Below are 13,194 nucleotides of genomic sequence, written 5' to 3'. Positions count from 1 at the left end.
ATGGTGATTTAAGTAACATGGTTTTCACTCTCTGGTCACTGTAAGTGTTGGCTGCTTGTGTGAAGGGAAGGTCTGTACTCAAACAACACATCATGTTTCACCATTCAGAATGATGGAAGACTGGGGAATAGGCAGAAGAAAAATGACACAGCAATGCAATAGCATATATAGGACCATTGTGACAGGTTGTGCAGTCCTGAATTCATACATAGGCTATGGCATACTTGTGATCTGTGCTGAAGGATCATTTCCAGAGTCTTTTTGCTAGGAAGCTGTGCCTTGCCATATCTGGCTTGCAAGGATTTGCACTTAATTTCCTAAAAATAGTTGCTTATTTTCTTCCGCCTCCTGTTAGAGTTGGCACAGCCTTTCCTTTATGAGTGATTGATTCTCATGTTTTCATATTGTCATCTTTTTAGTAGTTATAGAATTATTGTCCAAATAACTTAATTTTGCATTCCTTCGTCGGCAATATTTGAAGGATGAATTATGCCCTCCTTTGTGTAGGCTTTCTGATATTTTTGTCAGTTTGCAGTGCAGGAATCCTCACTGTCACGGTCTTTGAGTTATGTTTTCATTCTTTTTTTCCCTGCTGTTATCATGATTAGATGTGATTGTACAGTACGTCACAATGGATAAATGCTAAGAAAATGTAAATGTTGTGCTTTAAGGTCCTGGGACCTAATTCAACAGCAAACAGCATCATGGCTTCATACCAGCAGCAGAGAGCATCCACACCATTACATCAGGGTATGTATTACCACTTTGTTTTGAAGGAATGTGCAGTAGGAAGTCGAGCAGGATTTGTGGAGCTTCTATTTCAAACTCCTACCAAAGGGTATTTTAAATATCTTGTTACAGTCCCAAGTTGTTTTTTAAGGAAGATTAATAATGCTGCATCTTGAAATAGTGCCTTTCAAGATGCATCTTTAGATTTAGATCAAAACATTCAACGGACATGTATACACAAAAATACAGTGTTGTGTAAGACACAATTTGAAACTCATGGCTGACTTGCAATCTCCATTATAGTCAGTTCTGGATCTATGTTAGATATGTAACAGATTTATTTGGGAGTCCTGTTTAAAAAGCTTCATTAAGGTCATTCCATTGTGCAGCCTCAGTAGATTTGCGTTTGCTCTTTTTCTTCTTAAAAGCTAGTGTACAGTATACATCACATCATTGAATGTAGGTCTCTCATATTTTATATTTTCTTTTTTTTAGATGCAGAGATCTTTTTTCCTCCAAAAATGAAAAAGAACATGAAATGGAAGCTTAATCTCCTGCAGTAGACTACCTGTACAGGGCCACATTGACCCATTTGTATTTAAAACGCCAGGCACAATAAAGTATCAATAAACGTTTAAGTTTCACTGTTTTGAGTGTTGCTGCTCAGAAGTCTTGGCTCAAAAGTACAGACTCCAACCCTGGTACAAGACAGCGCTTGTCCAGAGGATTTTATAGGTAGATTTTAAATGATTAACTTCCAAAGCCCTGAAACAATTTAACTATGATTAGATAAACAGATGACGTGTTCATTTATGTAGTTAAGAGACCAATAACAAAATCAGACTACCCGTTAGCCCTCAGTGTTCCCTTCATTCAATCATTACTTGTTTAAATGATCAATTTGTTAAACGAGGGTTTCTCATTTTTAATTAATAGGTGATTTAGGTGTCCTGTAAAATAAACTGGATTGGGGATCTCCGGAAGCGAGGCTGGAGATCCCTGGTTAAGTAATAACTCATTAATCCCGCCGATTCTACAAGTATTATAGTACAGTAAAAACATCTGATATTCTCTGGAATGTTCAGCTATTGGTGAATATGATAAACCATTGCTACCTCAAGTAGCAAGCGAGTCATGTTTGTCAAAGGTGGTGCTACATATTGTAACACTTTTAACATGCTTCACTTGCTATATAATTTTTGTCTTTATCGTTTCTTTTTAATAAAAACTATTTTGTACCGCTAAACGCATCACGAAAATGGCATGAAGGAGTAAGTGCCATACTGCAAAACATACTTTTCAGTCTTTCCTGTTTAATTTTAAATACATTTATTTTAAATCCCGGGAGGTCGATTTACCAAATTATCATTTTTCTTGACTTTACATTAGCTTGACATTTTCCAGTATAATTCATGTTGGGTTACACCCACATTAGGGCTTATGCTGATACATTATATTAACCAGCTACTCAAACTGTATAGAAAAGGTATGAACTTGTTACCTGGTAGGACATGGATGCCCAAGTTGTTATTTTTTCTCTACTGAAAGCAAACGATAACGGGTAACAAGAAACGATTTGGTTTTTGTTCAGCGAATTTTAAGATGAAGTCCTTGGACATTCTTTTCTTTCTCGTTTACTTAACTCTAAATACTTTGTAACTTTAACTTGTCGCCATACAATTTTGTGGAAACTTTTAAAAACATTTTCGATAGATGATAAAAGGTCCCCTCTCCTCGTACTCTTCCTTACGAACCCAGAGTGACTGAAAAGCCTGGAGCGAAGCGAGAATGGAGCCCCCTCTCCACACTGCGTAATTGCGCTCAGGTACCGCCACGACCGCGGCTTCGCTTCTGGGAGCAATTTTGTCAAGTTCGTACTGCAGGCGTTCGGGGAATCCCGGGAACATTGTTGAACCGCCACAGACGACAATATTCTTGAGCAAATCCTTCTTAATTTGAATGTCACACTTGTTGATGCAGTTCATTACCATTGTCTGCAGTCCGGGTTCCCTGGAACCCAACGCGATGGGCTGAAACAAGGCTTCTGGGCAAGCGAATCGCTCTTTGCCAATAGAAATTAAATGCCCGTCTGGGAGCTCGTAGTCCACTGCGCAATCATTTTTATCCAAAGACATTTCGTGGTCTGTGTCAAGCGAGATATAGCAACATTTCTTCTTGATATCTTCCACAATGCTGTGTAGATTGTCTGGGATCGTCTTACCCGAATGCTGTAGCATGCTCTGCAGGTAAGCGTCGAGACTCTGCCCGCCGTAGTCCACTCGCCCGGTGTGGCTTGGCATGTGATAGCCGTCGTGAATGGGAACCGCGTAAGAGCAGCCGTGCCCGCTCTCTAAAACGATGCCCGTGGTTCTGCCGTACGAGTACACGGACAATACGGACTGGTAGGCAATGTGAATAGCAGGAATGCTGAATGTCTCGAACATCAGTTCTGCGAATTTCTCCCTGTTGGTTGTGGGGCTCAGGGGCGGGTCGGAAACGAGCACCGCATGCTCTTCGAAAGGGACCTGCAGCTCTTGTTGGAAGACATACTCCCACAGGCGTTCAACCGCCTCCCAGTCGGTCACAATGCCGTGCTGCAGAGGCGCCGTCCACTCCAAGTCCGGTCTCTGCAGGAGCTCCTTTCCAACAAAGCTCTCTCGGCGGCTGAACCCGGCCACGTCCGATCTTCGACGCGTTACCCCCTCCGCACTGGGAATCACACAGGAAGGTCCGGGCTGTCCTGCGAAGCCAGCCTTTAGGTATCCTGTTCCCAAATCTATGATCACGGCCTTGGTGCGCTTAACGACGACGCGTTGTTGGGATTTGGGTATTGGGTGTTTGTCCGGAGCGCTTGGGCCTTCATTGGAATTTATCTTTATCAATTTAGCGACTTTCGCAGGACCTTTAGTTGGAGTAATAGGGTCCATCAGGCCGTCTCTTTGATCGAGTTCCGACATTTTTACATCTTCGAAGTTAAAGCTTCACACAATGTGTAAATATCTGATCCATACCGAGATTTGAGATAAAATACGGTTGTCAATACAACAGATGATGATCCTTTATGACGAATTAAATTTGCGTTGGTGCAATGTAACAATAGGGGTCAATAAGGCTGTGCGGGTTTGTTTTAAAACGCTGTGCGAGTTTCCCACGGATAAAAGCTGACAGTTAAGAGTTAAACTTTGTCCTTATACATCACTGTTTATTACATTTATGTTCATTTTGTTCTACATTTTTTGCCATTTCTATTAGTATATACTGTAATACAATTTGGAAACTGTTTTACACTATGTGAAAACTGTATATGCCCCACACTCAAATTTAAGACCCATGCAACGTTACTGTTATTTTACAGTACTAAAATGTTTTATATTTTAAGTCATTCAAGTCAAGGTAATGGCAGTAGTACTGCAGCCAAAAACGTAAACATGTTTCAGAAACAAGTTTCTGTACTGAAAGAAACAGCTTGGCATGCAGGATATCTATATTAGCCGTTGAGTGTAACTATTTTGTTACCACACAATTACTGCCTAATACGTTTTACCTAATTTAGGTTTATACAGGCAAAATGTGATGTTCCTGATAAATTTCTTATCCAGAAATTCCAGAGAAAAATTAATTTCATACAGAACCCTATACTACATGAAAATATGATTGTGTCATATGCACAGGAAATATGTTGGTAGCTACAATGCAGATGAATTCAGGAAAATGAGACAAATGACAAAAAAGACAAATTTTGGACTCTGCAAATGTTTTATAACCAATATTTGTTTTCCAAAGCAGAATAAATTGACTGCTCTCTCTTAACATCTAGTGGTAGAAAAACAAAAAAACTGAAGACAATGGGAACCTACCACAAACAGAAACTTTAAGTGATCAAAAGCAGTCCTCCTTTCCTGAAAGTCAGTTAACATGCACATAACCAGTGCCTTTTGTGTTTGTGTAATACAGAACTATTGTAAAATTCCATTTGACAGAAGAACATACAGTTTCCAACATCATCTGTAAGACGTGCTAAGATCTCTTCCAAGTCATGGGATTAAGGCCTCAGCTTACATCCTAGAAGAAAGACAGTCCCTGTCTCCTTTGTCTCCACCGCAGTCACCGGCTCACAGCTGCTGTGACTGCCTGCATCTGTGTCAGCACTTTCTCCATCCCTTCCCTGCTCAGCGGGGCAGGTGAGATTTCAAGTGCAGTTTCATCTGAGGGATTGTAGGCATGTCTTTCTGGCAGACGTGACACCGGAGTGGCAGTTTCAGTAACTCACTGATGCCATCCTGTACTGTTACTGTCCCATTCTGCTCCAGCATTTCCATGACGGCTGCAGCACAAAATCCAATAAGCATTTAAGACAGCCGTTGAAAACGGCGTTTATACTTGTGTTTTAGTAATGTCATTACAGAAGAGGCGCATCAAATAGTGCTTATACACATTTTTTTCCTCTGCTAATTAAACTTCAGCAAAAAAAAAACTTAATGTAATTAAATCAAGTATAATTGTGTCTCAGTGTCCTGTCCTATGGTGTAGTGACGCTGGTATAACAGAGCACTGAGCAAGGTGCAGAAGTGATGACCCCCCCCTCTGAAATCTGGACAGTGTAGTTATCCCCTGTATGTGCTCCAAGCCCACAGAGGCAAGGAGAGCTGCACTCATCCCGTGCAGAACTCCTTCCGGCTTGGACCTTTTGATAGCTCTCTTTTTAAAAAAAATATTTTTTCCTTCTGTGACACCTCCAGCTACTTTACTTATTTAACCAAATGCAAAGCTCTTCTGTATGTAGTTGTCTCCAGTGGATACCATGTCCTTCTATTGGGAAGGACAAAAGGAGTGGCTTCGTAAAGGAACTGATAATGTTGGGCACATTCACCATACCATAGTGGCAGCAGCTGTGCCCTTCAATTGAAACAAATGAGTCCAGTTTGAAATAAAACAATTTTTAGCACAAATTAACATTTACATTTCTAGTTTCTTGGGAATTAGGCAGATGCAATCGGTACTTTATAGCATATCATTTAGTGGCTATCCATTACAGCATGTGCTATACAGTACATATGAAACAATCTTACCTTGGGATTCGAGAAAATAGTCAGTTGTAAAGGAATTCCAGTGTTTTTTGTTTTTCAAGCAAGGGGAGTCAAAGTCTTGGCTAATTACATGAAGGTGAACATGGCTGTAAAACAACAGTAAAGGGGTTAATTCCTTGAGAAGCAACAAATATGCTTTCCCAGAGTCTGACTTGACAAAATAATGTGAGAAAATATTTATAGCAAATTGAGATAATATTAAAAAAATCTCATGTCCAGCTCAGATACACCGAGATACATTTACAAATGAAGTGTACAAATCTGTAGTTACAGAGCCTTTTGGAATAGCCGAAAGACGTTTCTCCGTTCCTGTAATAGTTCACAACGCCATCAGTTAAACTTCATTTTGAAAACAAATCCCACGAGTTGTTCAATGACAGTGAAAGGCTGGTTGTGTTTCCAAGCGTGGCACACCACTCTCCACCAGAGCTTTACCTCATACTGGGAATAGCATGGTACCCCAGACGAAACTGCAGGCTGCCAGAGTCGGGACAGTCCCGCACCATCTTCTCTGCCACGCTGTGCATATGCCTCAGCAGACCTGCGTGCTCCCTCCTCAGGGCTTTCAGGCTAGAAATGGACTCCCAGGGCAGCACCAGCCAGTGATACCTGGCCTTAGGGTATTTATCCTTTATGACAACCACTTTCTCATCTTTGTACACCTGCAGCAACAAACACGTATTTCAATAGTTCAACACCGACAAACTAAGGAACAGTGATATAGCATGGGATTACATGGTAGAGTGATTTTTGGACATAGTATACATGGCTTCATAAAAAAGTCAGTCTTATTTGTAAGATTTCTTTGTGGCTTATGAAAATACAGTATTATATATTTATTATTTGATTCTAGCAGGGAGCTGTGTCAGCGAGTGGGCTTCAAACCTTTTCAGATGCTTCAATGTGCAATTCTACACCCACAGGTTCCTCTTGTCTGCTGCCATTCTTAAGAAAGGTGACATGCAAGAGCAGGCCATTCAGCCAATCCAATGTGTTTGGCAGTTAGTTACTTAGGGATCTTATTCAGCTGTTTTTTTGAAGGAAGCCCAAGCATCAGCTTCAACAGGAACTTTGCATGAGTATGTAACAAGCTTATTATCTGCTAAAAAACAATATAAAAGTAAATATCTAGGTTAATTGCATTACCTGCATTTTTGGGTCTTGCATGGAAGCTTTTAGTCCTTGACTCCAATGTCCCTGAATCTGCTGTAAAAATGAAAATTGGTGATTATGCTACAGTGTCAGGTGATGTATTTCTGTGCTAACAGTATTTGATTGACATCACCCTAACAAGCCCAGTAAAATTTAAATGGTGCACGATCATTTATTTTTTTGCCTTTAATAAAGAAATATTGAAAGGTCTAAAAGACCACATCTCTAAAATTATGGTTAGAAACAGGTCCTACAAGGAACACTTTTCAGGGGGTTTTAAGAGAAAAGCCTGGGATACACAAATATACATTAGTTTATCAGTAACAGTATAGGCTGCTCTCTATTTGTGTGCTCTTAATTTGTGTGCTTTTGGTTTAACGCATCTCAGTAATATATACTGCTTCTAAAATTAAGACAAATTAGTTTGGCATGGCCAGCAACAGGTAGCTTGACAGTGTGTCCGAGACAGTATACACTTCACATACCAGTTATGTACAGAGAATATTAGTAGAGCTTGGGTAACCGATGCATCTGTCTCAAACAGTGAGACACCTACCACTCAGCTCCCATCGTCTCACGTGTACTGCACAAATCTACACAGGGTCTTTGCCTCAGCCTGTACCTTGTGTTTAAACTATACACAATCTAAAATTAAACCAAAACAAGTGGAAAAGAATATCATCAAAAACTGCATGTTCAATGCAAATAATTTGTGAGCACAACTTTGCTTATTTAAAGTCATTCAAAAAAATAGTTCAATAAAAAAATTAGTCTACAAATAAGAATCAACTAAAAACCTAAAAAAATGAAAAAAAAGATATAGGTAATGTCACTAGACTTTAAAATAAATGGCATTGAAAAGGCTCAGTGAGAGGAACATGATTGAAGAGCTGTGCATTTTATATGCATGACCACTGATAATAAGTACTAATAAAATTACTAATTGAAATTATTCATCATTAACAAACATTTAGTTGAAAAATGCCTTTTAGTACAACTATATAATCATCTGACATGAACGTATGTAATTGCTTTTATCTCAGGGTTCAACTCTTTCACTGGGAGCGGACCCAGAATGCACTCTCTCCTCTACATCTGTAAATTCAGGAACTGCTTGGACAGTTCTCCTCTTCACTGGCTCTACAAGGACATTCACCTTCTTTTCTGGGGCGTCAGCTGGGTTTTTAGGAGCAGGCGAGACATGCAGCCTCTCACAGCTGCTGGGATCAGAGCTCTCCTCTGGCTCGCCTGTCCTGGGAATCTTCCTGCTGGGGGCTCTGCCATCTGAGGTTCTGTTTTCTACTCTAGGCTGGTGTGGCCTCTTTGAGCCTGACGTCTCCTCCGGGCCAGGAGAGGCTGTGCTGTCTGAGGTCTCCTTACTGAACTGCACTGTGTAGGCGTACAGCTGATTGACAACGTGCAGTAGCTGCCCAGGCCGAAGACTGACCTCATTTCCTCTGCCCACCTCCACCAAGTCCACGCTAGTGGGATTTACACCAAGCTGCAAGAGAAAACAATGAAAATGAACAAATGAAATATTTACACCTCCCTAGGACCATCCACCCCACGACACTGCACAGAAATGCTGAGTACAAGCACCACTATCAGTGGTGAACGGCTCTCATCCTCCCAGATTACAGTGCTTCCTGTTGGCAGTTCCAGTTGCACTTCTAATTACAGTAAATGCCTTAATTAAAATAAATGACAATGACTTTGGAAAAAATAAAACCTACTGAAAGTAACCCTGGAGCAGAGCTGTGCATCAGTGCTTTAGTAAAAAAAAAAGCGACCATTCACAGAAATGCAGTGAATTCTTAATGACGGACCACTGTTCAGATACTTGAATTTGAATTCAAGTACTCAACATTCTGCAAGACACTGAAAAAGTCAACCCAGAAAGAGCACTGAATCAAGACCCAGAGAGCACAAAATGAAACTATGTGGTTGCGCATTTAAAACAAAGAACAAGAAGCACTTCTTTACCCAGAGGGTGGTGGGGGTATAGAACAAGCTGACCAGCCATGCTATTGAAGCTGATACCCTGGTTTATTTCAAGACACGGCTGGATCCTTAAATCAACAAGTTACTTACTATTGGGCTGCATAGCCTCCTCCTACCTGTTACCTTTCATTAGGTTTATTTAGGTGATTAAGGTAACACTCATGGTAAAGACTATAATATATTCAAGAAAGATGTCTCTTGTTGGATAAAATAAATAAGTGCAGAGATGGCACATAAGTACACATGGTTTACATTAAATTCCAGTATACTTATGTATTGGACATTGGTCATTTCCCAGCATGTATTTGAAGCAACATAAAAACACACATAAACAGGTGAATATACTTGCACATATACAGCAAGATGCACTAATGAATAAAGCAAACAAATACTACACACTTAAGAGATAACAAGCAATACAGGAACACAACTATTACAATTCAGTAGAAAACACTTCAGAGGTATGCGACATATACAGGATTCACTTTCAAGTTCTATTTAACTGAAGTGTCACATCAAGCTTCTTCAATTTGAAAATGATCCCCAATGAGTCCACTGTTCCATGTGGGTTTGGAGCAATCAGTTTCTAAGAAGAAGGCATTTCAACTGGTCAAACCTTTTTAAATCACTCTTGTACGTTGGGTACCCACCTGCTTCACAGCGATGTATCCTTTGTTGTAATCTGCCCTGAGATGAACTAAAAGTACACAGAAATGGAAAAACAAAAGTCGAGTTCACAAAGATCAAACAAAATGTTTTCCCAAACTAAACTAAAGAGGGAGTAATATCAGATAGAGCTTTTCATGCTGTCAGCAGATTGCTAACTGCATTTCTTGGGGGAAAAACATGTTTTAAATCTTCCTTGTGATAGAATGCAGGGGAACAAGAAATACCTAATAACTCAAAAGACATTACACATCATGTGAAAGCACAGTTTAAATAATGTCAGATGGGAAATACTTTATATCTGCAACATCATGAGCAACATACAACTCAGCTTGTGACTGTAGCTCTTTTCCCCTGACGAACTAGACTACCTGAACAATGATGGAAGTCTGAGTCTCACCTCTCCAGGTGTTCACGATAAGAAACAAACACCCGAGCCTTTGGAGACACCAATCTAACTCTGTTCTGGGTAGTAGCCCCCAAAAGAAATGAAATAACACACTTTCAGCCGTTTAGTATCTTTAAAGTTATTTATAAAAAGAATCACTAATTTAATATACTGTTCCGTCTAAGAAATGGAATAATCAGAAATTGGTGAGAATGTTTTTTACTTGCTTACTGTTGATGTCTTATCTGAGGGTTGACAGCCGAAAATAAGAAACATTTTCAGTGGAGGATTAACCTCTCTTAGTTCATTTGCAACTTTCCCGAACACCTATGGCAACAACCACATCCAACGGATTGGGTTAGAAGCCAAATTCTGGGTTAGATGTGAGGAAAGCAGTTGCACACAGGGAAGATATTTCTGCAGTCCCGTGTGAGGCTGTGCAGGACACCCTTGGTGACATCATGTCTCTCAGTGTAAAAAGCATTCAATGAGCCAGTCTTTTAGAAAAATGGGGTTAACATTCATTTGAGATCAATAGATCCAGTGCTTGGATGTCTGCCGCCTTTGGCAGATCTGACTATAGACTCGACACTACCCTACAACTGCTGACACAACATACTGTGAAATTCACAAACCCAGCATGATTACGTTTACTGATCTGATTAACATGCTGACTGAAATCATGGGTGTGGAATTCGGGGAAAGAAGAGTGGAAAAGCCGGCTTGAGTTACTTACGTTACCTTGTTCTCTCGAGCATTTCTTGTCTACTATCGTCGTTTCTGGGCCCCGACCTAGGATCACCGTTTGCAGATGTGGCAATCTGATAGGTGCGTGGCATCCATCTTTCCTCACAAGCCAGCAAACCCGCATTATCTCCCTGTCCTTTAGAGAGGGTGACAAAAATGTACAACTGTAAGACATGCTGACAATTCATGGTCTGTGGTACACAAAGAGACTCAGTGACCACTTATGATACTATTCTTAAGACTCCCAGTAATTTTAGCAGCTACTGCACTGCTGAGACCCTTGCTTGCTATTCCTTCAATCTGCTACACCTTTGGTTTCTTTTTAATACCTGAGGGCTATGAAGACCTAAGCGGACCTGTTAAACTCACAATATTCTAAATAAGATCTTACTAGCGTATTGTACAATTTTAATAAAACAACCTTCTATTTAAATGTTATATTTATATGATATATATGATATATGATTTATAATGATATATTATATCTTCTTTTGCAGAATATTCTCAAACTCCTTCTAAATCTAAACATACTATATATATACACACACATCTTATTCCTAGTTTGTGTCCTGCTCTGCTTATACGTGTTGAAAGAATTCTGATTGTCCCATAGAATCCTACTGGCAAGCAAGTCTTGTTAAGCTTATCACTACATTTTTTAAAGTTTGTTATTATTATATGCCTCCAAAGTTTCCCCATGTGTGATTGGTTTGCACCTGCCCTGCGATGGACTGGCGCACCGGGCAGGGTGTGCCCTGACTTGTGCTCGTTGCCTGCTGGCTAGGCTCCGGCTTCCCGCGACACCGTGTGTTATAAAGCGGTTTGGCAAATGACATGACATAAGCATTACATATAAGTATTTTCAAAGGACTTATATTTTGTCAGTGCTCATCAATCAGACATGCTGTCATTATTCTTCTAGAATATCATACATTCTTTACAAACTTGCATATGTTTTAGGGTTCTTTTTTCTAGTTGATCCCATTATTGCATAAAATGCAGCTCAACATTTAAGAATTTACTGTACATGGGGTATTTCTGCTGATCTGACACTGGCATCGCATCTAAAGCACAGGTTAATAACTAGCAAAGCCGGATTGATTCAATTTTAAATGGTATACAAAACATTTCAGTAAAACTAAGGCGAGAGCTGGATACTCTTCTAAAAGTTTCTGTACTAAATATTAATGGCGAATATTTTCAGTGGTAGTTTGAAATTGAGTAAATAATATCGGTTTCCATTGTATCTTTTCAAATCCATCAAAGTAACTGGAAACCACCACTACAGCATCCTAGTCATATTTACCCTACTATTTACATATTTGAAGCAGCATACAGTATACAGCATAACATACCAAGTTAAACCTCAGCAGGTACCATGAACGGCATTACCAAATCATCATTTTCTGACGATTTTTAAACATTTCAAAAGCAAAATCGGATTAATGTTCTCCTATTTTATAAAACATTCATTCACAGACTGCCTATAATAGTGAGTTATTAAAAAATAAATACCTTTAATGTACGAGTAGCACTTTTTCCTCTGAGAAAACTGGAACTGCAAATCAACGTCAGCAAACGCGGATGACATCAATGTACAGCACGCGAAGAAGGACAAACTACACTAAAAACAACCTGACAACGCTTGTGCAGAAATTAAAATCCACTACTACCGTAGTCGAAGCGATAGTACTGATAATACAAGTTAAAGCGCTCTTAAGAGTTATTTCTCATTACTTAATTACAGTTCCATTCCTATAGTACGCATCTGGTTGGGATGGGTTTCTAGACTTAAACTTTACAGATAACTGAAGAAATGTTTCAGAAGTATATTATTGTAAATTTTATGTTATTTTTACTGCTTGTATAATTTGTAGTAATACGATAACGCTTTAGCTTTAGTCATGCAATATTGTATTTAAGAGTCAACTTAGTAACTATCCAGAACAAATTAGTAGCTGCCGGTAGGCGTTGTGAATTTAATGCACACGATTAGTAAACGACGGTATTATTCATCTCACCAAGGCGTTTAGTGCACAATTTTGAGGTCCACGTCATTAGTTTTCAATCCATTTTTACAATCCCGTCCTGATTCGAAATGTCCCTTTGAACGCGGAGTGCAGTCGTGGTCAACCTAAAATTACAGTCAGTTGGGCTAAGTAAAAGTTTGCGATTTTATTTAATGACGAACAAACCAGACATAAAAATCGAGCCTGGGCCACCCAGTTGGAGGATGCGTTATGAGTATTGGTGGGTAGTTTAAGGGTCTAAAATGATCACAATGATTTAAAAGCGAAATAACCGAGCAAAAGTGGCTTGGATATTGCTATACGATGTGTCTGCACACACTAAAACGAAAAACTGCTGCAGAATCAGAGCCCGGCACAAGCATGTCAGCACAGACCCCTACGTGTTGTGGGCGGT

General features: G+C 39.7%; 3 protein-coding genes across 9 annotated transcripts in view; 1 reads left to right on the top strand and 2 right to left on the bottom strand.

The window, feature by feature from the left end:
• Positions 1-1,367, top strand: part of elp1 (elongator acetyltransferase complex subunit 1) — a 35,406-nt gene extending 34,039 nt beyond the window's left edge. For both annotated transcript variants that reach the window (XM_088631437.1, XM_088631442.1), the window contains exons 36-37: positions 672-750; positions 1,225-1,367. In XM_088631437.1, the coding sequence (XP_088487563.1) occupies positions 672-750; positions 1,225-1,292 (147 nt within the window). In that variant the 3' untranslated portion in view covers positions 1,293-1,367. The remainder of the gene's footprint in view (positions 1-671; positions 751-1,224) is intronic.
• Positions 1,368-2,041: 674 nt separating this feature from the next.
• Positions 2,042-3,779, bottom strand: LOC148678083 (actin-like protein 7A). The gene has a single exon (XM_088631487.1). It carries the CDS (start codon positions 3,684-3,686, stop codon positions 2,424-2,426), a length of 1,263 nt encoding a protein of 420 aa, XP_088487613.1. The 5' UTR covers positions 3,687-3,779; the 3' UTR covers positions 2,042-2,423.
• A 687-nt stretch (positions 3,780-4,466) lies between these two features.
• On the bottom strand, positions 4,467-13,181 carry aptx (aprataxin). 6 transcript variants are annotated; one of them, XM_088631520.1, is made up of 9 exons: positions 12,792-13,181; positions 12,286-12,328; positions 10,765-10,906; positions 9,620-9,666; positions 8,125-8,469; positions 6,963-7,022; positions 6,252-6,478; positions 5,799-5,902; positions 4,467-5,053 (listed from the first exon to the last, which is right to left on the bottom strand). In XM_088631520.1, exons 3-9 carry the CDS (start codon positions 10,892-10,894, stop codon positions 4,899-4,901), a joined length of 1,068 nt encoding a protein of 355 aa, XP_088487646.1. In that variant the 5' UTR covers positions 10,895-10,906; positions 12,286-12,328; positions 12,792-13,181; the 3' UTR covers positions 4,467-4,898. The 6 variants fall into 6 exon arrangements, with proteins under 6 accessions (XP_088487646.1, XP_088487655.1, XP_088487664.1 ...); XM_088631529.1 differs by lacking the exon at positions 12,286-12,328; XM_088631538.1 differs by lacking the exon at positions 12,792-13,181 and having other exon boundaries at positions 6,963-7,019; positions 12,286-12,758.
• Between the last annotated feature and the right edge of the window lie 13 nt (positions 13,182-13,194).

This window comes from Lepisosteus platostomus, chromosome 1, assembly GCF_059453375.1.
Source record: "Lepisosteus platostomus isolate fLepPlt1 chromosome 1, fLepPlt1.hap1, whole genome shotgun sequence".
Taxonomy (NCBI): Eukaryota; Metazoa; Chordata; class Actinopteri; order Semionotiformes; family Lepisosteidae; genus Lepisosteus; species Lepisosteus platostomus.
This window is presented reverse-complemented; position numbering and strand designations above follow the sequence as displayed.

Coding starts and splice junctions, on each gene's coding strand:
- LOC148678083 (XM_088631487.1), bottom strand. CDS start 3,686: ATGTCGGAACTCGATCAAAGAGACGGCCTGATGGACCCTATTACTCCA.
- aptx (XM_088631520.1), bottom strand. CDS start 10,894: ATGCGGGTTTGCTGGCTTGTGAGGAAAGATGGATGCCACGCACCTATC. Junction 6,479..6,962: donor TGCAAGACCCAAAAATGCAG/GTAATGCAATTA, acceptor TTGTTGCTGCAG/GTGTACAAAGATGAGAAAGT. Junction 5,054..5,798: donor CTATTTTCTCGAATCCCAAG/GTAAGATTGTTT, acceptor TTTGTGCTGCAG/CCGTCATGGAAATGCTGGAG.